The sequence below is a fragment of the Molothrus ater genome, chromosome 8 (genome assembly GCF_012460135.2).
Source record: "Molothrus ater isolate BHLD 08-10-18 breed brown headed cowbird chromosome 8, BPBGC_Mater_1.1, whole genome shotgun sequence".
NCBI classification, from domain to species: domain Eukaryota; kingdom Metazoa; phylum Chordata; class Aves; order Passeriformes; family Icteridae; genus Molothrus; species Molothrus ater.
In genome coordinates this window covers 17,915,538-17,941,311 of record NC_050485.2, presented here as the reverse complement: position 1 = coordinate 17,941,311, position 25,774 = coordinate 17,915,538, and the positions used below count along the sequence as shown (strand labels likewise).

The 25,774-nt window shown below is 38.2% G+C and overlaps 2 protein-coding genes across 4 annotated transcripts in view; one reads left to right on the top strand and one right to left on the bottom strand.

Annotated features, from left to right (window-relative positions):
- MAPK8 (mitogen-activated protein kinase 8) overlaps positions 1 to 25,774 on the bottom strand; it is a 119,108-nt gene that overhangs the window by 48,206 nt on the left and 45,128 nt on the right. Inside the window, exon 1 of one of the 3 annotated variants that reach the window (XM_036385462.1) lies at positions 19,188 to 19,206. The exons of the other annotated variants lie outside the window; for them this stretch is intronic. The gene's annotated coding sequence lies outside the window, so the exon portion shown is untranslated. Of the gene's footprint in view, positions 1 to 19,187; positions 19,207 to 25,774 lie in introns of those variants that run through there. 3 annotated transcript variants of the gene reach the window in all.
- The window catches only part of FRMPD2 (FERM and PDZ domain containing 2), a 52,549-nt gene that overhangs the window by 10,599 nt on the left and 16,176 nt on the right, over positions 1 to 25,774 (top strand). The window contains exons 2-15 of the mRNA XM_054515609.1: positions 7,070 to 7,210; positions 8,846 to 9,003; positions 10,504 to 10,569; positions 11,739 to 11,924; positions 12,792 to 12,918; positions 14,688 to 14,819; positions 17,185 to 17,269; positions 19,267 to 19,417; positions 21,036 to 21,107; positions 21,782 to 21,956; positions 22,774 to 22,924; positions 23,020 to 23,158; positions 24,033 to 24,185; positions 25,522 to 25,707. Of these exons, the coding sequence (XP_054371584.1) occupies positions 7,070 to 7,210; positions 8,846 to 9,003; positions 10,504 to 10,569; positions 11,739 to 11,924; positions 12,792 to 12,918; positions 14,688 to 14,819; positions 17,185 to 17,269; positions 19,267 to 19,417; positions 21,036 to 21,107; positions 21,782 to 21,956; positions 22,774 to 22,924; positions 23,020 to 23,158; positions 24,033 to 24,185; positions 25,522 to 25,707 (1,922 nt within the window). The remainder of the gene's footprint in view (positions 1 to 7,069; positions 7,211 to 8,845; positions 9,004 to 10,503; positions 10,570 to 11,738; positions 11,925 to 12,791; positions 12,919 to 14,687; positions 14,820 to 17,184; positions 17,270 to 19,266; positions 19,418 to 21,035; positions 21,108 to 21,781; positions 21,957 to 22,773; positions 22,925 to 23,019; positions 23,159 to 24,032; positions 24,186 to 25,521; positions 25,708 to 25,774) is intronic.

Here is a 25,774-nt window from a genome sequence, read left to right as displayed (position 1 = left end):
TCATATTTAATGAGATTCATGTCTCTGGTATGAGGAATATTGTGTTTTCTCTACAAAATTATAACAAGTTTACAGTGAGTTAGAGTATAAAATTTGTATGTGGAATATATGTGAATAAATGTGGTTATGATGTAAATTAATTTTAAAGGAAAATTTGCAAAAGATGTGCTCTTTTCAGTCTTTTAAAACTTTGCACATAGTTAAAATTTGTTCTAATCAGATGGACAAGCAGTAGGTTGTTCTTAAGTAAGGAAAAAGAAAATATTCAGCTTTTTTATCCAGTTGCTATGCTTATGTATCCAGATAAAAACCATAATATCATGAATGATAGCATGTATCCAGAACTCTTTAAATGTATATAAAAGGGTTACTGGATTTGGCCCAATATCTATGATATACAGAAGAGGCTCAGAGTTTAATGTAGACATTTAAGAAAGTCTAAAGTACACAAGGCAGGCACCTTCTGTCCCCAGAGTCTTTCCCTTTCCATTTCTCTAAAATATGCATACATTTATGACTGAGATACTTAAGATACTACGTTTATTTTCAATAGAGTTTTTTTCTGTATTTCCCCTAAAATTATCAGTAACAATTTGGTGATAGCAACAACCAGTTGAATTACCTTAATGCAGTTTGAACTGTACTTAAATATATTTTAAGAATTTACTTGGGTTTTCAATTTTACATGCTCTAGATTAATATTGCTTGTAAAGCAAATATATTTAGTTGTGACTTCTTAGTAAAATATTTCTATACTATATTTTTATAACTTTGATTTTTCTTATGGAAGAATACTTCTTCAAGAAGAGAATACAACCTGAAGTATTAAATCAGAACAATCATCAACATAACAGATGTAATCAGACCCTATTCAAAGCTCATGATTATAGGCTAATGTGATCATCTTCTTTCCTCTTGCACGTTACAGTTTTGTGGGTTGTTATGAATCAGATGAAAACCAAAAAAGATTTAGAGTTGTCACTTGCAGTTGGATCACAGCTTTCATTGATTCTTCAGGATCTTCTAAATACCTAGTCCTAAATATTTTGGAGACCAACATCTCTCAAAATCTCAATACAGTATTCAAATTTACAGGATTTCAGTTGTTTTTTTTTTTTTTTAGTGTTTGGGGGTTTTTTAAGAAGCAAAAGATGAAGCCCCGAGCAACAAAGAATTGTGATCCTCATGTGAAAACTGTTCATTTAAGAATATTTCAGTGTAGACACTTCAGTGCAGCAAAATTATTTCACTGATCCCAAACTGTCTGTGGAGACCCAGAATCAGATTAATACATATGTGTTTTGGAATAATCTTGTGCCTTCATAAAAAGCAAGTCATATCTTCCCATTTTAATTCAGAAATTATTATCTATATCAAACATTTAATCTCTATGCACGCTAAGATAACTTTAAATTTCAAATTTGTCTCGACATTCAATTTTATAACTATATGATCTTTAAGGGCATAAAGGAAATCAGTTAAGTATTTTCCTAGATATACTTCCTACTAAATGCAGGTTCATGCCAAATGCTGTTCCTGCCACCATGACTCAGAGGAGTCAGAGACAGAGAGACTGATACATCATTCCTTCTCTATTGGTGACCACAGAAAAGACTCAGAACAGGTTGTTCATAAATTCTGTAAATCTACTTTGAAATTAACAGAGATTATTTCAAAACTATAGCTCAATCCCATTTTTATCCTATTTTTAATTCTCCTAATTTTGTATTCCAAATTTGATTTATTATGCATCCAGTCTTGAGATAGGCTACAAGAACTTTTCTTAGTATATTAGGAATACTTGATATCAAACAATGATTTTCCTCCCTTAGTGAGATACTATTTGTGCTTTGATTTACATCTATTCCTCCATGCATTTTCAGCCCCTTTTGATGAAGTTTCTGAACTTTTGTGTCATAAAGATGTAAAGATACAAATTTATCCCTGCTCTTAAATATAAGGCACTTCAAAGCAATGTGTTACAGTCAGTTATTAACGTTTGATGGTGAGAATCACATAGAAAAAAACAAGAGATAGGAAAGCCAGACTGATTTTACCTTGGTGGAGGTCCTTACCTGGGTATGGTCAGAAATTACATTACTTGATATGTAATTAACCCACTGTCCAGCACTCTGGTCAAGTAAAAGGATGCTGACTTGCTGACTAAAAATGCATTTTCATTGTAATTTTTCATTTTAAAAGATCTTTCAGAATTAGCAAGTCTGTCTCGTTCATCTGTCTCTATGGAACCCTTTTCAGTACTTATTAGCCCTCCAGTATCCTAGAAAAGTGTCACTTCAAGTTTCCATATTTCCTGGTCTTGAAAGCAGATTGCTTGAAGTCTTGCTGACCAGCACCTGAGGTCCTGTGGATAATTCCCTTCTTTCAGAAAGTTTTCTTTTCCCCCAGTGCATCTTGCTGCCACTAATACAAGAAGTTCTGCCTTTTGCTGTTCTGAGGATTGAGCACCCTTGGGTTTGGTCATTTTTAAGGTGCTTTTAGACTATCAGGCAGCACCTGAGACCTAAAAGGGACTGCTAACAGAGCTAAGAAATTGGGAGTACAACAGATGAAAGGGATAGAAGGCCAAGGAAAATACCGTGTCTAGAGAAAGATGCCTAAAGACCATCTCTTTAGAGACTTGTGTCTATTTCTATCAGTATGTCCTTCAATGCCAACTAGAAGACACAATTCCATGTCTCTAAAATTGCCCTTGAAAATGACAGATGGATTCTCAGGCATTGCAGATAAATTAAGCACAATCTGTATTAGCCAACTCCAGGTGTGTTCAAGTGTAGTGGGTTCAGCTTCCATGGACTGTTATGAGTAGGGAACTTTTCCGAGATACAGTGGTGCAAATGGAAGAAGTTACACTCCAAGTTCCTCTCACTTTTCTGTCAGTACACACCTACACTCCTTTAGTGAGGTTCATGGCCAATGCTAGCAACCACTCGGGTCTTTCAGAGCACCTGGTTAAGGGGCCCCTCTCTGGCTCACTCCAGTCAAATCAATTTGTCACCTCATTATAATAGAGGGGCTGTGATGGGTATATATGTTCAAACCATAAATAGGCCTTCTCAGACAGAATTGTTTACAAAATTTACATTTGTTTACACCTTCCAGCAATATAAGAATTGGTTAAGTTTACAGATAAGTATTTTGCTTTATACACACACAGAGCAATGAAACAGAACTGGAAATTCAGTCAAACAAAAGCAAGACCTCTGCATAAACAGCTTCCAGGCAGTAAAAAATTGAAAGACCTTTCTGATTTGATAGAAGCCCTTCCAGTTCACAGAATGCTTGATTCCTACCAAGGTTAATCCTTTGTTGTTGTTGTAATTGCTGTTGCTGTATTTATACACGAACTATTTTGCCAGAGTTCTCATTTCCAGTTGTTCTTCAGGATGTCCAGATGGGGCAAATCTGTTCTTGCTTCATGCCTTTACAAATAAACCAGAAACAAACTTGACTCCATATTTTCGAAAACTAAATGTGATTTCTCCTTTCTCATCATCTTCTTTACTGGTGTGTCCTATGATCTCCTTTCATCTATTTTCACCATCATCCAGATAATGGATTGACTTTCATGCCATAAAATTTATGGTACAGGCAAACCTACTCCCCAGTAAATTCCCTCTGATAAGTGGGAATGAAAAGGGCTGTCATGTAGTTAGAAATCCAGTTGACCCATTCCTCTTGAAGATATTTAATGCACTTGACTGTGTTTGCTAAGGGAAGGTCAGTTTTCCTACAAAAGTAATAGTTTTTAGCTCTTTTGCTTTCTTTACACAGTAAACAAAATAGCAAAAGTAAAGATGAAGATTACCAAAGCCAAGTTGCTCCTTTACATTTTACTAAAGAAGACTGCCAAATCCAATAAGGTGACCTTGGCATATGAAAATACTAATGCACAATTGTTGCTAAGTGTAAAAACTTTTCAGATGTAAAGCTGTAGATCATTTACTTTCATGAATTCAATTTCTTTCATTGATTCCAGTTTTCAGTGGATAAAAACTTGCACATATGATAAAACAAAATGCACCAAAATGCACCAATGAATTATTTTTTAAAAAAGCAATAAATAGGCAGATGTTGCTGGCAAAATAATGGGTTAGCCTCACCCCAATGCAACCTTTCATATCTATGCAAGAAGAGTTGGGAAAAATCTTTTGACTTTAGAGAGGCCACATAATGAATAAATGTGTTGCAAAGATTAGAACAGGGAGGATATTTTAGGCTAATTTGGATGGAACTATGCTCTTCCAAAGACATCAGCAAAATCAGCCTTTGACCTCAAATTACGAATTGGCACTGGAAGGTCTTTCCTACTTTTTCCAGTCACAAAAACATTAACCTCTATATCCTGGCCAAACTCCAAAGTGGGCGATTACATTCTGCTGCTCTAATTTTCCCCTGCAGGCTCAACCAGATCTAGCATAATTTCCTGATATGTAGTGTTACTGAAAAAAAACCCCTTTTTGCAAAGTTGGTGTCAATTTTTCCTTCTTGCCTCCTCATTTGTATGCCTTATGAGTTGTAGGTTGTTTGAAGGTCAGAATTGTTTGGTTCTGGATCACAGATTTTACTAAACTGAGGGACGATGAACATGGCCGGTGCTGCAATGATAACAATATCTTTCCATCCCTTTTACTCTCTTATAATACACATAGTGTAGCCTGGCTGTAGTTTTTTCCCCAAGCACTCATACAGTCAGACTTTTGTTAAATATCACATCATGTTGGTCTCGAGAATCAGAAGTCAAAAGCACAGCCTAAAGATACAGGGCATTCTGAGTGTGTTTAAAAACCAGTTGCCAATTTGATTGTAAAATATCACATTGCTTAACTCACATTGTTTTAAAGCAGTAATTTGTTAAAGAGATTATGATTTCCATGGCCATACAAGCTAATATTTTTTCAAGAAGTTTGGATATAATTGATAGCAGAATTAAGGTAATTCATATTTAGTATTGATCTGAGACATTACTTTTACTCTTAGAAAAAAACATTCTCTACAAAAGCATCTCTGTTGTAACTGCTGATTTCACTTTGGTTCTATAAAGCTGTAACACCTGCACTTTGGGTAGTTTCTTATTGAGTAACTTAAGCTAGTTAGAAATATCAGCACTGAGATCACTTGGTATAAGCACTTCTATCTAAAACAGAGGATGCAGTGCCTCTTCCCCCAGCACAGTCTCAAATAAAACAGCAATAAGTACAATCTGGTGGATTCCCTGTATGGAGAAGCCACATAGATTCTGCTCTGGGGATGTGAATTTATTGCTTAGTCCCAGTACCACAGGGTTAAGTGAAATGCTATCACAGTAATTTATTATTAAGAGAAACAGTGATGGCTTAGATTAAGAAGATTTGTCTGTCTCTTTTAATTAAGGTTAGGTTTGTAAGAAGCTTTACTGCCCTTTGAAGCTACAGAGACTAAAATTAGGACTCTGGTTCCGTTTAAAATGTCACTAGGTTGGTCTATAATCCTGTGGTGGTTGCAACAAGGGATCATTCCTTCCATGTTGTGATTCCTTGTTTGCAAGCTAGTGAGCCAGGACAAGACCCCATGAAGCAAAGTCTGAGCAGCCTGTTAATCAGCAACAAGCTGGTCCTACAGGACACTCTGATGCTCTTCCAGTTACCCCTTGAGGAGTCCATACTGAACAGGAATTTGGCAAAGCAACCAGCTGTTAGACACAAAGAGTTCTATTGCGGGCACAGAGCAAATGGTGGCAGAAAGTGGGCTGTGTACAGAGAGTGAAGTTTTTGGGGGGGCAAGAGCTGTGCCAAGGCTGTGAGTGAACTCATTTTACAGTGTTTACAATCCTATATGTGACAGTAGCATCCCAGGCTATAGTGTCCTCACTTGCTGGTCTACAGAAAATGTCAAAACTCAAATCAGTAAATGGATCACTTCCAACTTTTCTTATTATTCCCTTTTTTACACAGCATCAAATAAACCTGTGGGGCTGTTACAGGAGAGTAATAGCAAAAGCTGTTCAAAAATTTTTAGGAAATTTGAAGATTGGATTCAGTTTTCCTTACTGATGTGTAGACTTGCTCTGACTAGATTAGTAAATTACAGAAACAGAAACCTCATTAGATGGAAAGATCAAGTGCATTTATGAAGAGCAAAGCCCTCTTTGAGAATATTTAGCATGACAAAACATTTGAAGGAAAAGCAGCCATAATGCTTCGAGTCACAACTCAGTTTCTGGTTGGCTGGGATTATGAAAATACTCTTCCAGTAGGCAGGACATGAAATTATGATTCACTACAGAGTGCCTTTCTCTAAATGATCTGAAGCTGTGTTTCAACTGAGACAAAACAGCATGAGTGTGTGAATCCACATTCTTCTGCTAGGTCTTATGTATCTGCCAGATAGGACAGTGTGCTGGGAACCACTAAATTGCTATTCAGTAGTTTAAAAAGAGAATAATCTTTTAATTTGGTTTAGTGAAACAAAGCAAGTTTATATGTATATTGGAAGGGATGAAGTGCAAGCACTGAGTCTCAGATATGTGAGCAAGGAAATCTCTAATCAATTAATTCAGTAAGAATCTACCAGCTTTTACTGATCAATCTGCTGAGCAATTAATGAAATATAACTGCTCTGTTGCAATGTTAATAAACTTTTTATGTTACAGGGCATATCTTCTGCATTGTATTCTTTTTTTCTTAGATAAACTCCATAATGTTTTTATAGACAGGAAAATCCAATTAAGCAGCAAAGTCAATCACCTGTCATTCAAATAACCACTCATAAAATCTGAGCAGCACATATTCATGAAGGACCTCCTGAGTAAAAACTATTTACTCTCCACAGAATCTTATGACTGCTTTCAAATGAGGAGTGAAAGGGCTCAAAAAGATTACAGGAAGTCTCTTAGTTCAGTCCCCTTTATTTACTCAGATTAAGACATGGATAAACAATACCCACCTTTTCTGAACAAATAAAGCAGGGTGGTTCATAAAGTATTTCCTACTGTGAGAGAAGGGTACAGGTATAATCAGTAGGGCTTGTCTTGAGCAGTTCAGTCTATTTTACTGTGTCCAAACCCCAGTATCTACTGCAGCAGGCATGAGCAGTTCCTGCGTGACATTGGCCGAGGTCCTGTGGGCAAAAGGAAGCCCTCTGGAGGAAGAAGAAATATGGGCTCTCCTGCACCTGTCCACAACGCAGCTTCTGGAGGATCTTCAAAAAGGTGAGGTGACAAGCATTTTTATAGGAGCTCTTACTGTTGGAAATTAATTATTGAGCTACTTTAATTCTTTTGAGTTTGTTTGTTTGTGGGGGTGGGGTGGAGACAAAAAACCTAATGGCACTAACAGCATATTGCTAATAAAAGTGAGAAATCTTTCAGTGCTACTGGGATTACGTGCAGATTGCTCTGCCTACATAGAAGATCTTCACACAGTTTTGAGGTGTTTTTTTTTTCCAAATTAAACATCAAGTAGTAATTAATCTAAGTACAATTATATGCAGACAGTAGAGTCCTTCCTGAAGTCTGAATAACATGCACCCAGAGAAAGTGCAGTGCCAGCTAGGCTCACTAGGCTCATGTCCTTCATGGACTGATAGAGAAGGGCAGACAAATCCACATGTCTCTCCATTCAGCTAGTAAGAGATTTTATCCTTGATGATAATAATGTAACTTATGATGTTTGCTTGCCAAGCAGGCCAGCTTGAGAGAGCATAGAGCACAACTGAGCAACAACAAGAGAGCACAGCTGAGCAACCTGTCACATTTTGAGAACTGTTTATGTGAATGGGTATTCCTTTTGAGGGGAGAATGGATGAGATGTGTTCTTACCTCATAAGAATGTAGAATCAAAGTACAAAATACAGAAAACAAGTGATGTGTAACTTCTACCATAGCTGGAGGAGTGAAAATTCATTATCAACTAGTTTTTAATGGGCTGGAACACTATAGCAGCTTGACTATACCATCAGTTCCCTATTAAGTGGTGTAACAAGGGTATGGAATAGCACAGGAAATACAAGCACCATAAATGTGCAAAGGAGTGAAGCACAGAGATACCCACCTGGATGGGTTCAGCATAGGTCCATCTATTGACTCTGTGCCAGACACTAAGCTGACACTACACTCTTGTGATTGCTGACTTAACAATTTTTTTTTTTAAAAAGAGATAATCAGCCTATGTTTCCTATGCTGCACCAGATAAATTTAGGGTATCAGAACAGGAAAACTAAACCAAGAAGTAGGGATGTACAACCAAGCTGGGCTGCAGGCCAAGTGTTAGGCTGCTAAAACTTGTCTTTAGTTTGTCTTTACTTGTCTTATTTTGCCTTTTCTTTTCTTTTATTGCATGGTGCAATAAATCATGCTAGATCTCATGATGATCAGCACCACTTGGCACAGAATATTCCTGGTGTGCTGGGACACTGTCAGGTTAGGCATGAATGCTACTTGTTGGCTGGCCAGCCCTACAGAAGGCCAGGCATTCTCCACTAGGATGAAGTACAAGCTGGCTGGCTGTTCCTAAACCAGACAGGCTTCCCAGCATGTGTGATTTGTGTTTGCATACAACACTACAGAAAACATGGAAGGAGCAAAAGAGAACACTAGCTGAAGGTAACCATGGTCAGAGGGCTCAGTGACCACCAGGCAAGGCCACAGTGACAAGGCAGGTCTGAGGTCAGGCTGGGCAGTCAGTCTGTGGCTCAGGACCAATAAGGTCCCCAGTCAGGCAAGTAATTCTGGGTCCGTCTCCAGTGATGAGTTTGGTTATACAGGTGAGATGCCAGAAATATGATTTTCTGAGTACAATGAATTAAACACTAAGATCTCCATTTTATCAACTTCAACATTTTTCAGACCCTGCCATCTGTGTGATTTGCCCGTGGTCAGTACTACTGTCTGCTGAAGGAAATTTGTTTTTCCAAAACAATGTGTCTCAGACAGAAGCTGCCCCTTTCAGTGCACCAGAGTTGCTCCACCACCCAAGTAAAAACCAGCACTTTGGACTAACAAAGGTGAGGAATATTGCAACGTGCATCTTGACAGCACCTCATGGAGACAAGCTTGTGGGTTTTAATGCAACTTGCCAGGCACCTACTGTCATATCCCATTTCTAATAAAACTAATCAAATTAGGCTATAGTTAGAAAGATGTTACATGTATCTTGCAGCTTATTGTTGGATTAGCATGCATGTCAAAGTCAAAATCAATTTTGAACATCAGTCCCACAGGCCTGAAGAAATGTATTATTTGTAAAGGCCTAGAGAAAGAAAGAATATTTCTATGAAATGGTGTTCAAGCAGATATGGTAATTGTAATCCCAGAAGCAGCAGGACTGCAGTATCTGTACAATCAGAGGGAAGAAGCAGTCCCAGGAAGTCAGAAATATGTTCAGCTTTGTTAACAATTTATTTTTCTTCTCTCTGACAAATGAGTCTCTCTGGAAAGACAGTAAGATATAATATTCAGGCATCTTAAAGTTTCAAATTCCACTCAGAGCACATACTCCTCTCAGGCAGAACGCAGTATTTTCAGATTTCCACTGAAATAACTGACCACTTAGACACTAGGCAGAAAAATGAAGCTGCAGAATAGGCAGCCTTATTCCAGTAATTATTGTCCTGCATATAACAGCTAGTCAGTCCCACAGGTAGGGGAGAATTTTAATCAGCAATGGGAGAGCTTCAAAATTAAGAAAGGAGTTCAGATTCCTTTCCCTCCTTCTGGCATCTTGGAACAGAGGGCAGTCTGGCTCAGCCCCACAAGCTGAACAGTACTAATGATACCAAGATGATTTTTTTGCCTTTTCTTTTATATACCTTTTATGGAATTTTTATGTATCCTCTGTATTCTTAGCATGCATACTTGTAGTCCCTTAAGCCTGATAACTTAGCCCTAGTAATTTGTTAAGACAGGAGACCAAACATCCTAAAGGCCTCGTAGTAGGAGGCTGGAAAACCTTACGCTGTCTTGGGAAACCAAGGTCCTGTCTAGAATGTACCCTGTAAACTACAGATTCAGCCCATCCAGGGGGGAATTCATTGAATGGGGAAATATCACCATTCATCCAGGCCTCCCATTGGGGCACCCCTGTGAGATATGCAAATTTGTAAGATCAATGAATTGTATACATGATCTGTTGTGTGTGTGCATTGCGGCGCATCCCACCTTGGTGAAACAATGCACCATAAGGATCCTTATTAAAATACCAAGGCAAAAACCCCTAACCCCTTAACATGTTTAGCTCTCAGTTTTTTAAGACCAGGAAAAGACATCACTAATTGCATGCAACCTAGCCCATAAGCTAAGAGTGAATATTTTACTTTTAGATACATTTAGTCTAGTTTTTTAAAAAAATCATCTATATGATTCTCTGACTTCTGCCATTTTGTGACCAAAGACACAAAAAGATGGTGTGTCTAGTATGAGGCTTTCCTGTACTGATTTCCTGTATTGATTTCACACCTGATTTCCTGTATTGATTTCACACAGGGTTTCCTTTTCTGTTTTGACAGATGCTGGTGTATTCCTTAGGAATGACCCTCTATTGGTCAGCAGATTACCAGGTTCCTCCAAACCAGGCCAGTAACGCAAACATTTTTGTTTTCTTTTATTCTGTAGGTTCAAAGAATGAGAAGCATAGTCTGAAGTATCACTAAGAGGGGCTTTGTGTTTTGGACCACTAGAAAAGAATTAAAGAGCTTGTGTCAAGGTCTAAGCTTCACCAAAAATATCAGTTCACACAAATGAGGGAATTTAGTTTTTCTTATTAAGATGAATTGTACCTTGATTTTAATTATGAAGATTATTGATTCCAAGACAATTAGGAACAAGCTACCCAGGGAAGTGGTTGAATCTCATCCCTGGAGGTATTTAAAAGATGTGTAGTTGTGGCACTTAGGGACATGATATAGTGGTCGACTTGCCAGTGTTAGGCTTATGACTGCACTCAATGATATTAAAAGTCCTTTTAAACCTAAATTATTGTATGATTCTATTATTCTAAGATAGACATGACTAAAACAAAAACATCACGTTGGCATGATTGTGGTGCTGAGCACATTTGCGTGCTTTTTCAAAAATGGATGGAAGGGATGGAAGAATAAAACTAATAACTCCCCTTATTTCTGAGCAAATTCTATCAGTATCTCTGCTAGCTGAAATTATAAGTTTCTTGCTTACCCAGAATCCTTTGAAAGACATGCAACATACATTTTGCTTCATTTCTATAATTATGCTTTTTGTTGCTTGTTCTCAATTTGGACAGCACAGGTTTCTAGTAGATTTAACCTCCCTTTCACATTCTAAGAGAAAAAGCTTTATAAGATAAATGGCCTTAAAATATAAGTATCTGGTCTCTACGACAACAGTTATGGCTGGTAAAAAACCTAAACTCCTCACCTTTTTGAAGCTAATGCTACCACATACCTTACTTTCATGAATATTTGATTCACAGTCAAATTAACAAAGCTCTGGAACAAACTGAACTGTCTGTCACCAAGAAGCCCCAACTGGGCCTACAATTATTCTTGGAGATGTCGATTCCCTCCAAGGCTATCCTGGATCCCACTAAAGGTTCATTTCATGCTCTTATGCTGCTTGTTTGGAATTCTCCCAAAGTCTAAAGGAATTCAGTGCCTGGTTCTCACTCAGGCTTACAGAAAGACTTACAGAAATTCCTGGTCCCAGTTTACACAGGATTTCAGTCCCCTGGGAGGTGTCATTTAACAGTACCTCTATTTTGACTCAGTCCCTCCAGCTGAGTGACCAACTACATACACTCTTGCTGACACTGTGTGAAGATCTACCACACAGAAGACTTTCTCCTGAATCCATTCTGGATGCATGTGAAGCACATCAGAAGGAATCTGCTTCCTTACCAGCAAAATTCTACATAAAGAGAATGGTTCAGTTTGCAGTGGGAAGTGCCAGTGAGGTAAGCACTACTCTCATACTCCAGTCATCTCCTTTTCTGCAGTGAGAGAGGTGCCCAGCAACACAGGACACAGGTGAGTGACTGCCAGAATTAATGTTTGTATGGATTAAGGAAGTGAGATTTGGTTCTAAACTTCTAGGCAGGAAATTGTGGGGGCACGTGTACAAGCAAATAAAGCAATGAAGCTGTCTCACACACCACTTCTACACTCCCAGGATACTTAGTATCATATCCCAGGATACTTACAGTATCTTAATTTCTTTAGTTAGTATTGAAGCAATCATGACCTTTACAGAGACCTCATATTGGCCAAAGTAAAGGACTCTACACAACAGTAAAACTTTCTCCATTGCCATTCCTGTTTCAGACTTTCTTCATGAAATTCCAAAAAATCTCATTTATATCATGTTGGGAAATTAGGTCATTGTCCTGAGTGGAACTGAATGTTTGCTGTGCAATCAAGCCTGACCACATGAGATCTTTAAAAAATGAGCACATAAGCTTTTTCAAAATTTGAAATATAAAAAACCATTTTTGTTGACAAGCTGAATGACAACAGAAGAAAACACATCAGATTTTTTTTTGGTTTCAATCAGTATTCATTAAGACTCTGAGAAAATTTTTTCCCTTGCACACTTTCTTACTCTCTTTGCTACTTTAACAAAGGATGTTCCCTATTAAACTTAGCTAGCATGAGAGCATGGAACCAACATACTCAGTCTCACTTTGTGTTACTCTGAGAAAATGAAGTTGCTTATCCAAAGCAGATCAGCAGCCTCTGACAGCAGAGGGCAAGGATCACTTCACGTTGAGAGTCTGAAGTTCACATATCATATGACAGTGACTTTGAATATTACTGCCTTCTAGACAGAGCAGGTGGTCACTGAAGACAGCACAGCCTCTCAGCTGAACAGAAGTCATGTGATAAGGAAAAGACTGCATGAAAAAATATTGGACACCTCAACACTGGCATCCCAGATGAATTTTCACCAAGGTAAAGAAAGATTTATAATCTGAACTCTCTACAAAGGATACAGACAGCCTTTTCTGTGTCTTTCCCAAAGCAGATGGATTGTTTAATTTCATGCTGTAGTGATTACATGTAGTGTTAGATAGGATAGTTATTGCTGTACATATAAATTACTTCATAATGGAAAGACTGTGAGGCAAGTCAGTGAGGTTTCTTTCCCTTATTTCCACAAAGGACAGTAGTCTCAGGGCTGTGAAGCAATGATAACAAATCAGCTTGCACAGATTTGACTCTTAAAGCACTTTGCATAAAACCTGTGCATATAAAACTCCTCTACTTTCAAAACTGCTTTTGTACTTTGCATACTCCAGTGTATTTTTGAAGGTGGGGTTCTGTGAGGTTATCCTCCTGCCATTAAGGAATATATATTCATCTTTCTTATTTGATTATTCAAGCAAAGATTTGTGGTTTCTTTTTTTGATTTTAGGTTAATTTTCTATTGAAAAGATGTTTTATAAATTCACACATGAGTTGCTGGAGTGATTTCAAGACAAGGCCAAATCCTGCTCACTATATAAACAAAACAGTATATACCAATTTTTTATTTAGTTTGACTAAGATTAAGATTTATTATCCCTCAGAGTAATTCTGTAACTGTATAAGTAATTCTATCTTTTTTCTAGTGTCCACACTGTACTGTTCACTTTGACAGAGATCTCTGATTTTGGAGCAAGGGAAAAGCTGGCCCAAGCTACACAGGATTTTTTTTAATATGCTCAGCATTAGGCATATGAGCAATACAATTCCTATTCAGCAAATCACACATATGCTCCGTGAAATCAGCTAGAATCAAACACAGACTTAAATATATCTGGAACATTTATATTAGGTAATATTGTTTATAAGAAAAGGAGATTCTTTTGGAAACATACAGGCAAACTATGCCTCAAGCCATATTGGTTCACTCACTCAAGAACTGAGCTTGTAGATTCACACTTGCAAAAGTAGATAGAAATTCTGCTGCTGCCAAAAGGGATGGCCCCATTTTCAACCCCGTATTAGCCACAAATTCCTGCCAGTTTCCTTCCACTGGCTCTAGGGATAATGTATCTGGTGTGATCTCTGTGTTTGCCCGTGACTCAGGTCACTTGACTTACACTTGCCAAAGGACTTCAATGAGTTAGAGTGTCAATTATATTTAAAATGTGTGAGCTGCACTTTGCAAGACAGCATTCCATTTCTTCCTTTTTTTAAATTAAAAATTATGCTTCAGAGATTCTGTAAAAGGACAAGAGAGAATGCAAACAAAGTAAAGTCAGTGTGCAAGAAAAATATGTACATCCTAATGAATTAGGATGATCCATTAATGGAATTTCTGCATCTGACTCTGGTAGTGGATTCTGTTTGGACATTGTCCAACCTGCACACAGAAAGAAGAAGTTATAGCTCAAGGTTTTGGACCTCAGAGTACAAGGAATAAGAACTTTGCAGGTTATCTGCACTTTGCAACCTTTCAGTTAAACATGTAGAACAGAATTAATGTATTAGATTTGTTTTATATGGAATAGTTGAGAAGTACGAAAGCAACTTTTGATCAGAATAAGATTATGAAAGTAATAGAATTAAGTTACCAAGCTTTCCTCAGTCTTTAAGGAATTGGAGTCAGGGTTAGAAGACAGAAGGATGAGGACTATATAAAAATTAGCTGATCCAAATGTTATTTACATTAACATGCAAATACAAAGAATTATAATCAAAGTATATGATTCACCACATTTCCTTCCTGTTTCCAGACAAAGGGCCCAGATTAATGAACTATAGTCAGTCAACAGAAGATTATAGACAAGTGTCTGTGGATTATAGTGACTCTAATAGTATTTCTGAAAGTACATCTTTGATACTGTCTAACCGAGGACACAGGAGAGGTAAGATTCTTAAAAAAGATTATGTTTGTGAATTATGTATTCATCTCTTTTGTCCCCTGAAGTGTGGGACTGACCATGTACCAGGTGAAAGATATTCCTGTGCAACTTGTGGTTATGTGACTTGGGAGGTATATTTGTGCTAAATTGTAGAGCAGAAAGATACTTTTATATTAGATTCTTTTCACTTGTGTCCTACAGTAAAGCTGTATATTCCCTGGTTACCATGTAACCCCATCAGCTCTTTCTTGCTTCATGCCCCCTTTGCCAGGTAAAGCTGCTCAGCACGGTCACAAAGTTTGACATTATGTTTTTAGCACATGGGGTCTTGACACAGAAAAGGTGGAGCTACCCCTCAAATGCATACAGTGACAATGTCAGGATGTCAGCTCCAAAATCAGTTGAATCTATAAATAATACCTAAGAGTGAATGTTCAATGAGGACATAATTCAGAGAGAAATTAGGCACATCCTGGGACAAAAACCCATCATGTCAGCCTCTCAGCCCTAAGCCCTCAGCCCAAGGATGAGGAAAGTGAGGTTTCTCCTGTTAATGCTCTCCTCCTGCAAGGTGCTTTTCTGAAGCTCCAGAATTGCAATCAATATCAGCAGCAATAAAAACCTGAGACTGCAGCTGCTCCATGAGTGACACATATGTGTGAGTCACATACACAGTCACACACAGGGAAGGTAAACTCAGAACAGAAATCTGTTTTGTAAGAAGTTTAAAAGACATTTTGGTCATAAACTTGACAAAGGCTCATTCCAGTGACTTTGTGCATATCTCAGTCTCCACTGAAACACTGGTAGCTGTGCATACTCAGGATTTTGTAAGACAGGAGTCTAAAAATACATGAGTAAACACAGAATGTGAGAGCTTGTTTGTCACAGGCATTCTTGCATGACATCATATATTTTAAAAAAAGCATTTTTCTATGAAAAGAAATATTACCATCTAGTAGAGCACCATTATCAAAGGAGATGAATATCTCTATCAAGACTGTACATTAGGAGCTCCTTTAACATATAGTAAATCTACAGCATCAACTTCTTTGAAGAATACATGTTAATTTAATGTCAGGTGTGTGTTGGATTTGTGATCAAAGCATGGCAGTCTGGCCACTGAAAGTAGCCAAGTTGTCCCACTGCTATAACAGCTGATATAGAAAGACTAAGGGGAATTTTATGGTCTTGTCAAAATATATTTATGCAATTATATTAAAACCACAGTGCAAGCAGAGAATTTTGTGGGTTTGCTCATTAAAAAGCATGTTGTTTCAGAACACAGGATTGAATCTTAACTTTGGTAACTAGCTTATCTCAAATCGCACATTTTGTCACTACCATCTGCAGCTTGAAAAATCCCCACATGTTTATGCTTATTTTAGCAATGGGACTGTAGATTTTCTAAGTTTCAAAATTGCAGTTGGTTGGTTGGTACACTAGAATTCAGTGTCATGTTTTCATGTTGGAATTCAGAGTGAAGTCTCAGGGCGTAGTGCATGAATGTTTTATCAAAATTATTCCACTTCCATGATGAGCTTCCACACAGCTTATCTTACCACCTCTATCATCCTACTTATGTAATAGTTTGATATGCAATTCTTCAAATAAGATCAATGAAATGATCCAAGTGAACAAAAATTTAACCTTCTCACTCTTCCCTAAAGATTTCAAACATCTCTGCTGATACAGGAAACATTCACAGAACTACCACTTGAATAACCCTCTCCGGTTCTCCCTCTAAATTTCAACCTTCATGTATTTGGACAAAGCACACCTGTCCATTCTGTAGCAACAGAGATGACTGAAGGTGAAAAACAATGCAATTCTTATTTGCTAAGGCCCCACAAACCATCCACTACTCCTACCATGGCTTTTTTTGTTGTAAAAGCATTCACAATCTATTTAACATAGAAAGTAACCAGGGGAATAGACACAAACATTTTCATTTCTTTGATTTAATATTCTACTCTGATTAAGCCAGAGAAGTTTCATGCCTTTTTCTGCCCATTTTATGCCTGAAAATAGAAGAACAAAAATTGGGCATAATTTCTGAAGAGAAAAAGCTGATTCACAAATTACCCCCATAGAGATGGAAATGACAGCCATTGTACCTACACAGCTGTTTTCCACATTACATTCACATAAAGGGTTATGAAAAGGAAGCAACAATAACTAGGGAACTGGGAATACTGCTGGTTTAGTATTCACTAATCCTAATAAATAGCCATTTATCATGTCCAAGCAAGGACACAAGAGAGGAAGCTGCCAGTCTAAATTTCTTCCCTGTTGTAATTGTCCCAACATCTGATGCTGAGTGCTGCTACTATCGCTTGAATATTGAAATTTCCTTTATTTATTGCAGGAAGAGCTCCAGAGACACACAGATCATGTGACACCACACTTAGTGGGTCAAGGACAGAAAGTAGCTACAAGCTCTTCATAAACAGGTAAGCTCAATTCAGATTCTACAAGATGGAAGCTGTTTCATAAGCAAGTGGAGCCAGCAACTAGTGTGGCTATGCCAGTATCAAAAAAGCCCTGAATTACATTTGAGACTGTTTTGCTAATAGACACTAATTATATAGAATAAATAACTTAATAAATACATAATATTCTATTATATAGAATAAATAAATAATATTCATCTAGACTTGGTTTGTTTCCAAGTGGAACAGTCCAAAAGCTCTAGTGAATGGAACTTGGGCCCTGAACAATCCATACAAAACAAATTCAGGATTTCTACGTTTACTCTGTACCACTGTGTCCTGCCAGATGCCCAGGCCCTCCAGAACAGCTGCCCCCAGCTGTGTCTGCACCAGGCAGGGAAGCAGCACTAGACCTCTGTGATTGAAACAGCTGGGAAGCTGCTCCACAGCAACTGTGAAAGGATTTGATGATCTTAGAGGTCTTTTCTAACCTTACTAATTATATAGTTTATGAAGGGAAAAATCTGTTGAAAAGGTATCAATAGTCATCACTTTCCATGTCAAGGCATTCTGTCAGAGTCTTTATTTGTCCACATTCAGATTTTGGATATGATCTTGCCTTGCTGTCACCGAAAGTGCTGTCACACCTTAAGTGTTCTGGAGTGGTTATGTCAGACCACGTATGTAATGTATAATTTTCATTTGCATTTCCACCTCAGTGCTTATACTGATTTTTCTCACTTGTGTCAGTCATATCCAGCCCTGCACCGCCACTGTACTGGAGAGTTACGGTAACCCAGGGTCACAAGCAGTAAAGACCTCTGCTCTGTCATGAGGATTAGCCTCATTTGAGCCATGGCATGGACAGCAGCCCTGTAGACATTGGCAAAGAAAACTGAGGATTGTACAACTGATATTAACTCCTTTTCAAAAGCCAGGGAAACTCCACTGCTGCCAAACAAGAGTTTCTAGACTGGGTGTTAGCACAGTGCAGATATAGTCATGGCTGCTTCTAAAGGAAGAAGAGATGTAAGTACTGTGAGCCTCTAGGCACCACAAAGACCAGAATCCCATAGTTAAGCACCCTGTAATCCCTACAGACATCCCATTTAAATTGGGTTCTTGACCCAGTTAAACAGGAGTTTCTTCTTTTAACCATGACACGAGTAATTCAAGCCCACAGGAAATGCTCAATTTAGATCAACTCCCATTTAAATGTGTCCCAAGTAAACAGTTTGAACTTCCTGATAAATCAGCCATGATAATCTGGGCAATATGAGATATCCCAGTACACCTGTAAAACGGCAACAAGAGATTGCAGGATAGTGACTGTTTTTGTCAAGAAAGAAGTCTCTGTCTACTTGTCTAACTACACACACACACACATATTTATACATGTGTTCACCAGCATCTATATATGCTCACATGGAAAACACCATTAGTTTCTACACTAAAACAATAGTACAAAGACAGCTTTCTGATTGGAGATTTCACATACCTTTTTCTTAATTAAATTGAAAATTCCCTCAGTTCCCTAGGACATTAATTTATCCTAATGAATTAGTATTCAAATAATTTAATTCCCACTCCTGGAAAATTCTGAATAATGTAACAACAAATGTTAAGGCTTTCTGAAGCTTTTTTCTTGAGAAAATAATAATTGAGGAATTTGCTTCATCCTGTAGAATTCCCAGAAGGAATGAGGCTACAGTCTTTGCCTGTTGGCTTCACCAAAGTTAAACCAGCTGGATCTGGCTCACCAAATGAAGAAAAGAAACAAACCTGACTCTATTGAATCAAAGCACAGTTAAGATTTATGTATAAAGGGCACCAGTAATATTACTCCTGTTAAATTATTTCTCTTTTTCTCTAAAGAAAAATTAAGGAGCTTATAGCAGACATTGCCCTGGACTTCAGAGTATTCCAGTAGTTACTGTACCTTAAGCTCTCTGTCCCCAGGTCGCTGTTGTGTTGATTGCATGTTATATCTTTTCCTCACAATGAAATTTCCCTTGGAGGTCGGTGAGTGCTGTAGAAGAAATCCCAGGTGGAACTCAGAGGAACGGCCGACAGAACCTGCTGAGCTTGGGCTCCACCTTCTCTGTGTCCACAAAGGACTACTCAGCAGCTGCTGCATCACAGAAATGTTTCTTCCACAGGAAGGAAAAGGTGAATGATGAAAAACATATAAGCTGACTTCAAAATGTAAATATCACTAAAGAGAAGCCTCTCATCTAATTTTTGTTTGACAGTGATGTGCATAATAACTACTGACTCATCTTATTAGATGAGTATTCTAAATTGACTCCAAGTTAGGTATAATCCAGTTGTGCCGTCAGAACTGAAGGCAGTGAAAGCAATTGTCCGTAAGTACTATGCAAAAGCTCATAATTGAAACCTCTCTGACCTACATATGATTTCTGCCAGCATCAAACACCATATGGACTGTGTTCACCAACCACTTTCACAGCAGCTTCAGAACAGCAAAAAAATTTACAGAGACACTTTACCCAAATGTCTGCCAGCCAATGATGCTCAAAGGACTTAAATTTTTTTCACAGTGCATGTCTGGACAGAAAGCATAGGCTGGCAGTGAATGTGCCCAGACAGTAGTTCTCCTAATTGACTATTTCTACTTGCTAAGTTGTGGCAGGACTCTGTTAAATGGAAAGAATAATGTTTCTTTAAAAGGTAAGTTGTTTTGCAATCTTTTCCGGATTGCAAAAATTCAGAAATAACTGAATCACAGAAAACTCCACCATGGTCCTTCATATGGAGTTTTCTGTTGTGGAACAAGAAAGGAGAGGTTTCAGGCTGATGAGCCCTTTCATCTCCTCCCAGTTCAGAACCTCAATAGTGACCAGTGACAAAAATTTGGCCAAGAGCTTCAGTTAGATACTTTGGAAAATTATCTTTTCTCATATAAATTTTGTTTTAAATTTTCTCATTATGGTTTTTGTGGGGAATATAACAGCCTTTTACAGGAGTTCAGCAACTGTTACAACACAGTGTTAGTCCCTCTTTAATGTGATACAAAACTGCATTATCTGTTGGTAGGACCATAGTATTTTTAAATTTTTTTTTTTAAGTATCTAAATGGGTCAAGTTACTAAGTCATGGTGAACAGCTGGAAGGATTCACATCTTATTACTTGAAGACATTTAATTATTTCTGTCTGCTTAAGGGATCTAAAAGCATAGATGTATCTGATGAAAACCCAATATATAAAATTAGCTGAGGTGGATACTCAGCAAGAAAAAAAGACCTTAAAACTGTTGAAGTTATTTGAAATTAAAACAAAAGAATACGACGTCTACTAATAAGAACCATCAGTCAGCCTTTATTATGGGGAAGAAAGCAGCTCTGCATTCCAGTTTAGTTCCTAGGGAAGCTGGGTTTATTCAATCACAGCAGTGTGTATGTATGTGTTTACATGTCTGTGACTGTCCTCAGAGAATTTGGGAATCAAATGAGAAAAGGTCTCAGAATAAATTTTCTATAAGTGTCATGAAAATAGGTGCCTTGCAAAGGAAATGGATCTTGATTAAGTGACTTTACAGAAGAAGAGGATTCAGCATGAGCTTACCTCTACTTAGACCCTGGAGAGTCTACACAGGAGAGACCCCAAACAGAGAGAAGCCATCAGTCAGCATTTGCACCTTATTAGACACTGAAGTCAATTAGGTCCAGCATATAGATCAATAGAAATGGGTTTCATTGATACTTGTGTTTAGGATCTTCATTCCATTAAGAAGACTTACTAAATTTCTAAATTGCCTCCTTGCAGTTTTCAGGTCCAGAATTTGTTATTTTGTCTAGTGAACCACCAGTGACCTTACAGCTGCCTGGATCAATTGTGGTAAGAATGAACATTATGAATCTAGAACTAATCCAGTGACATTTTAGTCAGGGCTCTTTGTAAGCAGCACCTGAGTCTCAAACCAGTATTCTCTCCATGTCCTCCCCTCAAAACTAGTTAGGGTTTCTGCAGAGGTATTGAGACTTGAAAGGATGTGCTTTAATTCCTAGTGCTATTTAGTTTTTTCTGTTGGTGCAAAAAAAAGCTTAATTTATCCTTCTCAGCTAAGAATGCTCACTTTAGCCCTAGACCTATGAGACAAAGACTGTACAGCAAATCTGCAATATGACATATACTTCCAATGTATAGGACTTCTCCAGCTTGCAAGCACATACTTTACTTTTCATTAAAATAAGGTAGAAAGTTGACAGAGACAGCAGTAAAAATGAGAGCAAAGCAAATTTGGAATTAGCCCCAAATCTATAGTAATCCTGGTGACTGGAGAATTTGAGTATGCTCAGCTGTTTCATTGTGATTCTTTGAGTTTCAAGAAAATTAGAAATGTTTGTGATATTAATTTATGAGAAGGGAGACAGAGAATAGCATGGTGTTGAGACCAATTCCATCAGGTTGCATAGAGACAGGCTACTCGTGGGCCTCAGTAACAAAATGCTGTGGAACTTGCATTGCTTGTACTTGGCATTCATTCTTCATTCTTTCTTACATGTTCTTAGACTAAAAAAGGGAAATCCTATTTGTCCCAAAGGGATCTCAATGTGATTCTACTCAATGGGCAGTGCCTTGAGGTGCAATGCGACATCAAGACCAAGGCAAGAGATGTTTTCAACACTGTGGTGGCATATGCAAACTTGGTGGAACATTTCTACTTTGGCTTGGCTTACCTGAAAGGTAATAAGACAGTTAAGTTCAGCTCTGTCCTTCAGTGCCTCTATAGTTGCTTTATCGATGAATTCCAGTAAGAATTCATCAAAGAATTATTCAAGAATTCATCAAAGAATCATTCATCAAGAATTCATTCAAAGATCCTTTAAGATCCTTAGGTAGAAGCAGATACAAAGCTTGTGCAGAAGTAAGGTATGTTGGATTGAACTGCACTGCACTGATGTAAAGCATGTCTGACCTAGGAGTGTGCATCAGCACAGCCATACAACATTGACTGGCTGATATTCTCAGGCAGAAACGGCTCTGCCCCAGCCTTGCACTGAAATAATACTGAGCCATGCAGCTCCAGCAGAAATTCCAGGAAGCATTGCACTGGGAAAGGCTGCCTGTGTTTATTCCTAGACATAAGTGGGATACAGGTTCAGCTGTGTCATCTACCAGACCCACATCTCCCTAGTCCCTTTCTGATGGCAGGCACAGCTGAGGCACTGGGAAAGAGCACACCTTGTGTGTAGGGCATGAGGATTACAGAGCAGTGCAGAACCTGAGTGGTGAAAAGAATGCAAGCCCTGTGAATCTTGAGTGATTTCTCAGATACCATACTAATCCAACATCTAACATTTGTAATCCAAAATTACATACTGTCCTAAGTTCTACATCAATGGAGGAATAAGTGAAATCATGACACAGAGAAGTAAATTTCAGTTGACATCCCAAATCCATTTTATTTTTTTTTTGCTAGTGATACACTCTGTGAAGACAGCAGAACTGAGCTGCTGAAGTTTATCCAGGTTTATCACAGAGCCCAAAATTCTCATTTCAGGTAAAGAATTCTTCTTTTTGGATGAGGACACCAAACTCTACAAAGTGGCCCCAGACGGCTGGAATGACCAACCCAAGAAGAAAATGTCCATCATTAATTTCACTCTCTTTATAAGGATAAAATTCTTTGTCAACCACTTTAATGTTATTCAGTAAGTGCAAAATTCTGCTGACTGAAGGAAAACCAGTAGCATTTAGGGATACCATTAGAGCTCCTCCTGAGTTCCTAAACCCTTCTCTATTCCAGGCATGGCTTGACAAGGCATCAGTTTTACCTGCAGCTTCGTAAAGATATTTTGGAGGAGCGATTATATTGCAGTGATGAGACTGCCCTGAAACTCGGCGCTTTGGCTTTACAGGCAGAGCTTGGCAATTATGCTTCTGAGGTGTGGAAAATAATACAGTATTTCTCAGAGGTCTCTCTCTACAACTTTTGCAGCTTTTGTTTGTCACATAGAGTTTAAAGAAGAAATATGAATAGCAGAGAAGTTCAGTTAAGTCCTCCAGACTTAATTTTAAAAATCACAAAATATTCCTGACTATGGAGTAGTAATGAGCCAGATGAATTTAACAAGAAATGTGGCAGAATGATGAGAGAGTCTAGGTCCTTATAATTGATAATATATCCTAGAAACTCCAGAAAATCTGTAGAAATTTTCCAACACAGGCCCAGCTTGAATGTGCGGAGGGGCTCAAAGAGATAAGTAAATAGGGAAGAGAAAAGCAAAGGAACACTTCAGAATTCACAGCTATCTTATGTGTAGGCTCAGATCCACAAGCTGCAAAGACAGGAGGGTCTCTGATTGCATATCTGAACTAGCTGTCCTAGTTAGTTTTCAAGTGTAAAGAAAACACCCATTTATGTTGGCTTCCATATCTTCAGCTATGTAAATCAGAGTAGCTCTGTTAATTGAACTCTGAGTGGTCTCATCCATGTGGTCAGATCTACCATGGCAATGGGTCCCCCACTGATGCAGCTACAGCTGTCAGCTCTAAGAGCAGGACACACCTGCAGGCCCAGCTCCTTTCTCCCCTCTGCCCAAGGAAGTGGTGTGTGCTTTGAGCAGCTGCCTGAGCACAGGGGCAAGAGGCAATTTGGCTGTCAGGGCACTACGTGCTGTTCCCACTTTCTTTTGGGAAATGGCAGCAGGGTGATTTCTGCATATGGGTCACCCTGGAAATGAAATGCAATTAATAAGAAAAGTCAAGAAAGAACAAAAGGCACCTGTCTCTTTGTTTTTTCAATTTTTTGCCCCCTAGATGCATGGAAAGAGCTATTTTCGTGTTGAAGACTACGTCCCAGCCAGTCGAATAGAGAAAATGACCCTGGCATATGTACAGCGAGAGCTTGCTAAATTACATCGTATGAATCGCTCCCTATTTGAGGATGAAGCTGAACTAGAGTTTTTAAAGGTAACATGTCATACCCCGAAACACTATTTATTAATTTTGAGGTAGAAAGCCCCTCTCTATTTACCGTTGTCTATTTTCTTCTTGCCTGACACAGCGGATTTTAGATATGGCGAAAAAATTTGAAGAGTCAACAAAAACCTCAGAATTTCATTCTGCTCTAGATACTGTCACTTATCACTGAGAGTTTTTATAGCATGTTTTGGTGTATTTGCAGCATTCTAAGGTTTGATGTAAATTTTTGGCATGTTACCAATATGTCTGGGCTCCAGAAGATTATAAAACATGCGAATAAGCAATTTTTTGACTTCTGAAATTACAGCAGCTGTTCAGGCACTTCCTAAACATGTAGCGATTGTTTGTTTAAAAGTATCTGTGAGCCCTGGAAGTGAGGAAGGAGTTATCTGAAGTATTTTCTCACTTGACTATTTCTCTAGGTCCCTAAAGTGTCACAATGATGCAGGATTAACTTTTTTCCTGCTAATTTCTCTTTCTCCCCAAACCTCTTTGCTTTCCATCAAATGAAAATATCAGGGATTAGATATGGATAAATAGCAGTAGTCATTTTGCTGCAGTGCCACATGCTGGTATTTATAGCATCATCTTAGTTTAGTTGCTATTTATTTATATTAGTTCCTCGTCTAACACTGTCAGTGCAATTGAAGAAATAGATTGAAGCTTAGCCTCAATGACAGTCCCATCATGTGTGGCAAATCCAATGAAGAAAAAGCAGCTTTGTTAGTCTCTGTTTCAATGAATAAATCTGTAGAAGGAGCCAACTCATCATAGAAAGTGAGAAAGACAGACCCCATGGCAAGAACATGTAAATTCCAAATATGAAAGGGATTAAAAATTAAAACCCAGATTCAGCTAGTGATTATAGATGCCCCAGTTTTCAGGACCTGAACATTTGTACTTTGGTTACTTTCTGAGAAAACAGATCTTCTTAAAGTGTTTTATTTTGGTCACTGAAAATCTCTGTTCACAATTGAAAAGTCATTTGAGGATTCTACATTAGCTTCCCAGAAAGAAAATATAAGGTTTTAGAATAAACTCACATTGGTCTGCAGATCAGACAGTAAATCCTAGTCATATTCCATAGTTCTGTAAGGTGTCTGAGTCACATTTTAACACTTTTGTGGCCAAGTACAGGAGGTAGAAAGACAAGCATGAACACCCAGAACCTCTGGGTGAGTTTCTCAGAATACCACCTGCATGGTTAGATGGCAGGGACAGACACTGGCTCCTTAGACACTCAAAAGCATTTTCTCCTCTATCTACCTTTCTTCCCATGAATCTTTTTGAGTAAGGCATGGTAAAAGCACTTTTTCTCTACAAGGTGACTCAGCAACTTCCTGAATATGGAGTGTTATTCTATCGTGTGTCCCAAGAGAAGAAAGGGACAGAAGGGGACATCATCCTGGGAATCTGTGCCAAAGGCATCATCGTCTATGAGAACAAAAATCACACAAGAATTGCCAGTTTAAGATTTCAGTGGCGTGAAACAGAGAGAATTTCAGCTCATGTGAGTTGGAACTAACTGAATCTCTTCTCTACTGCTTTACTGCCTTCCTGTCGCTTTGATAAATTAA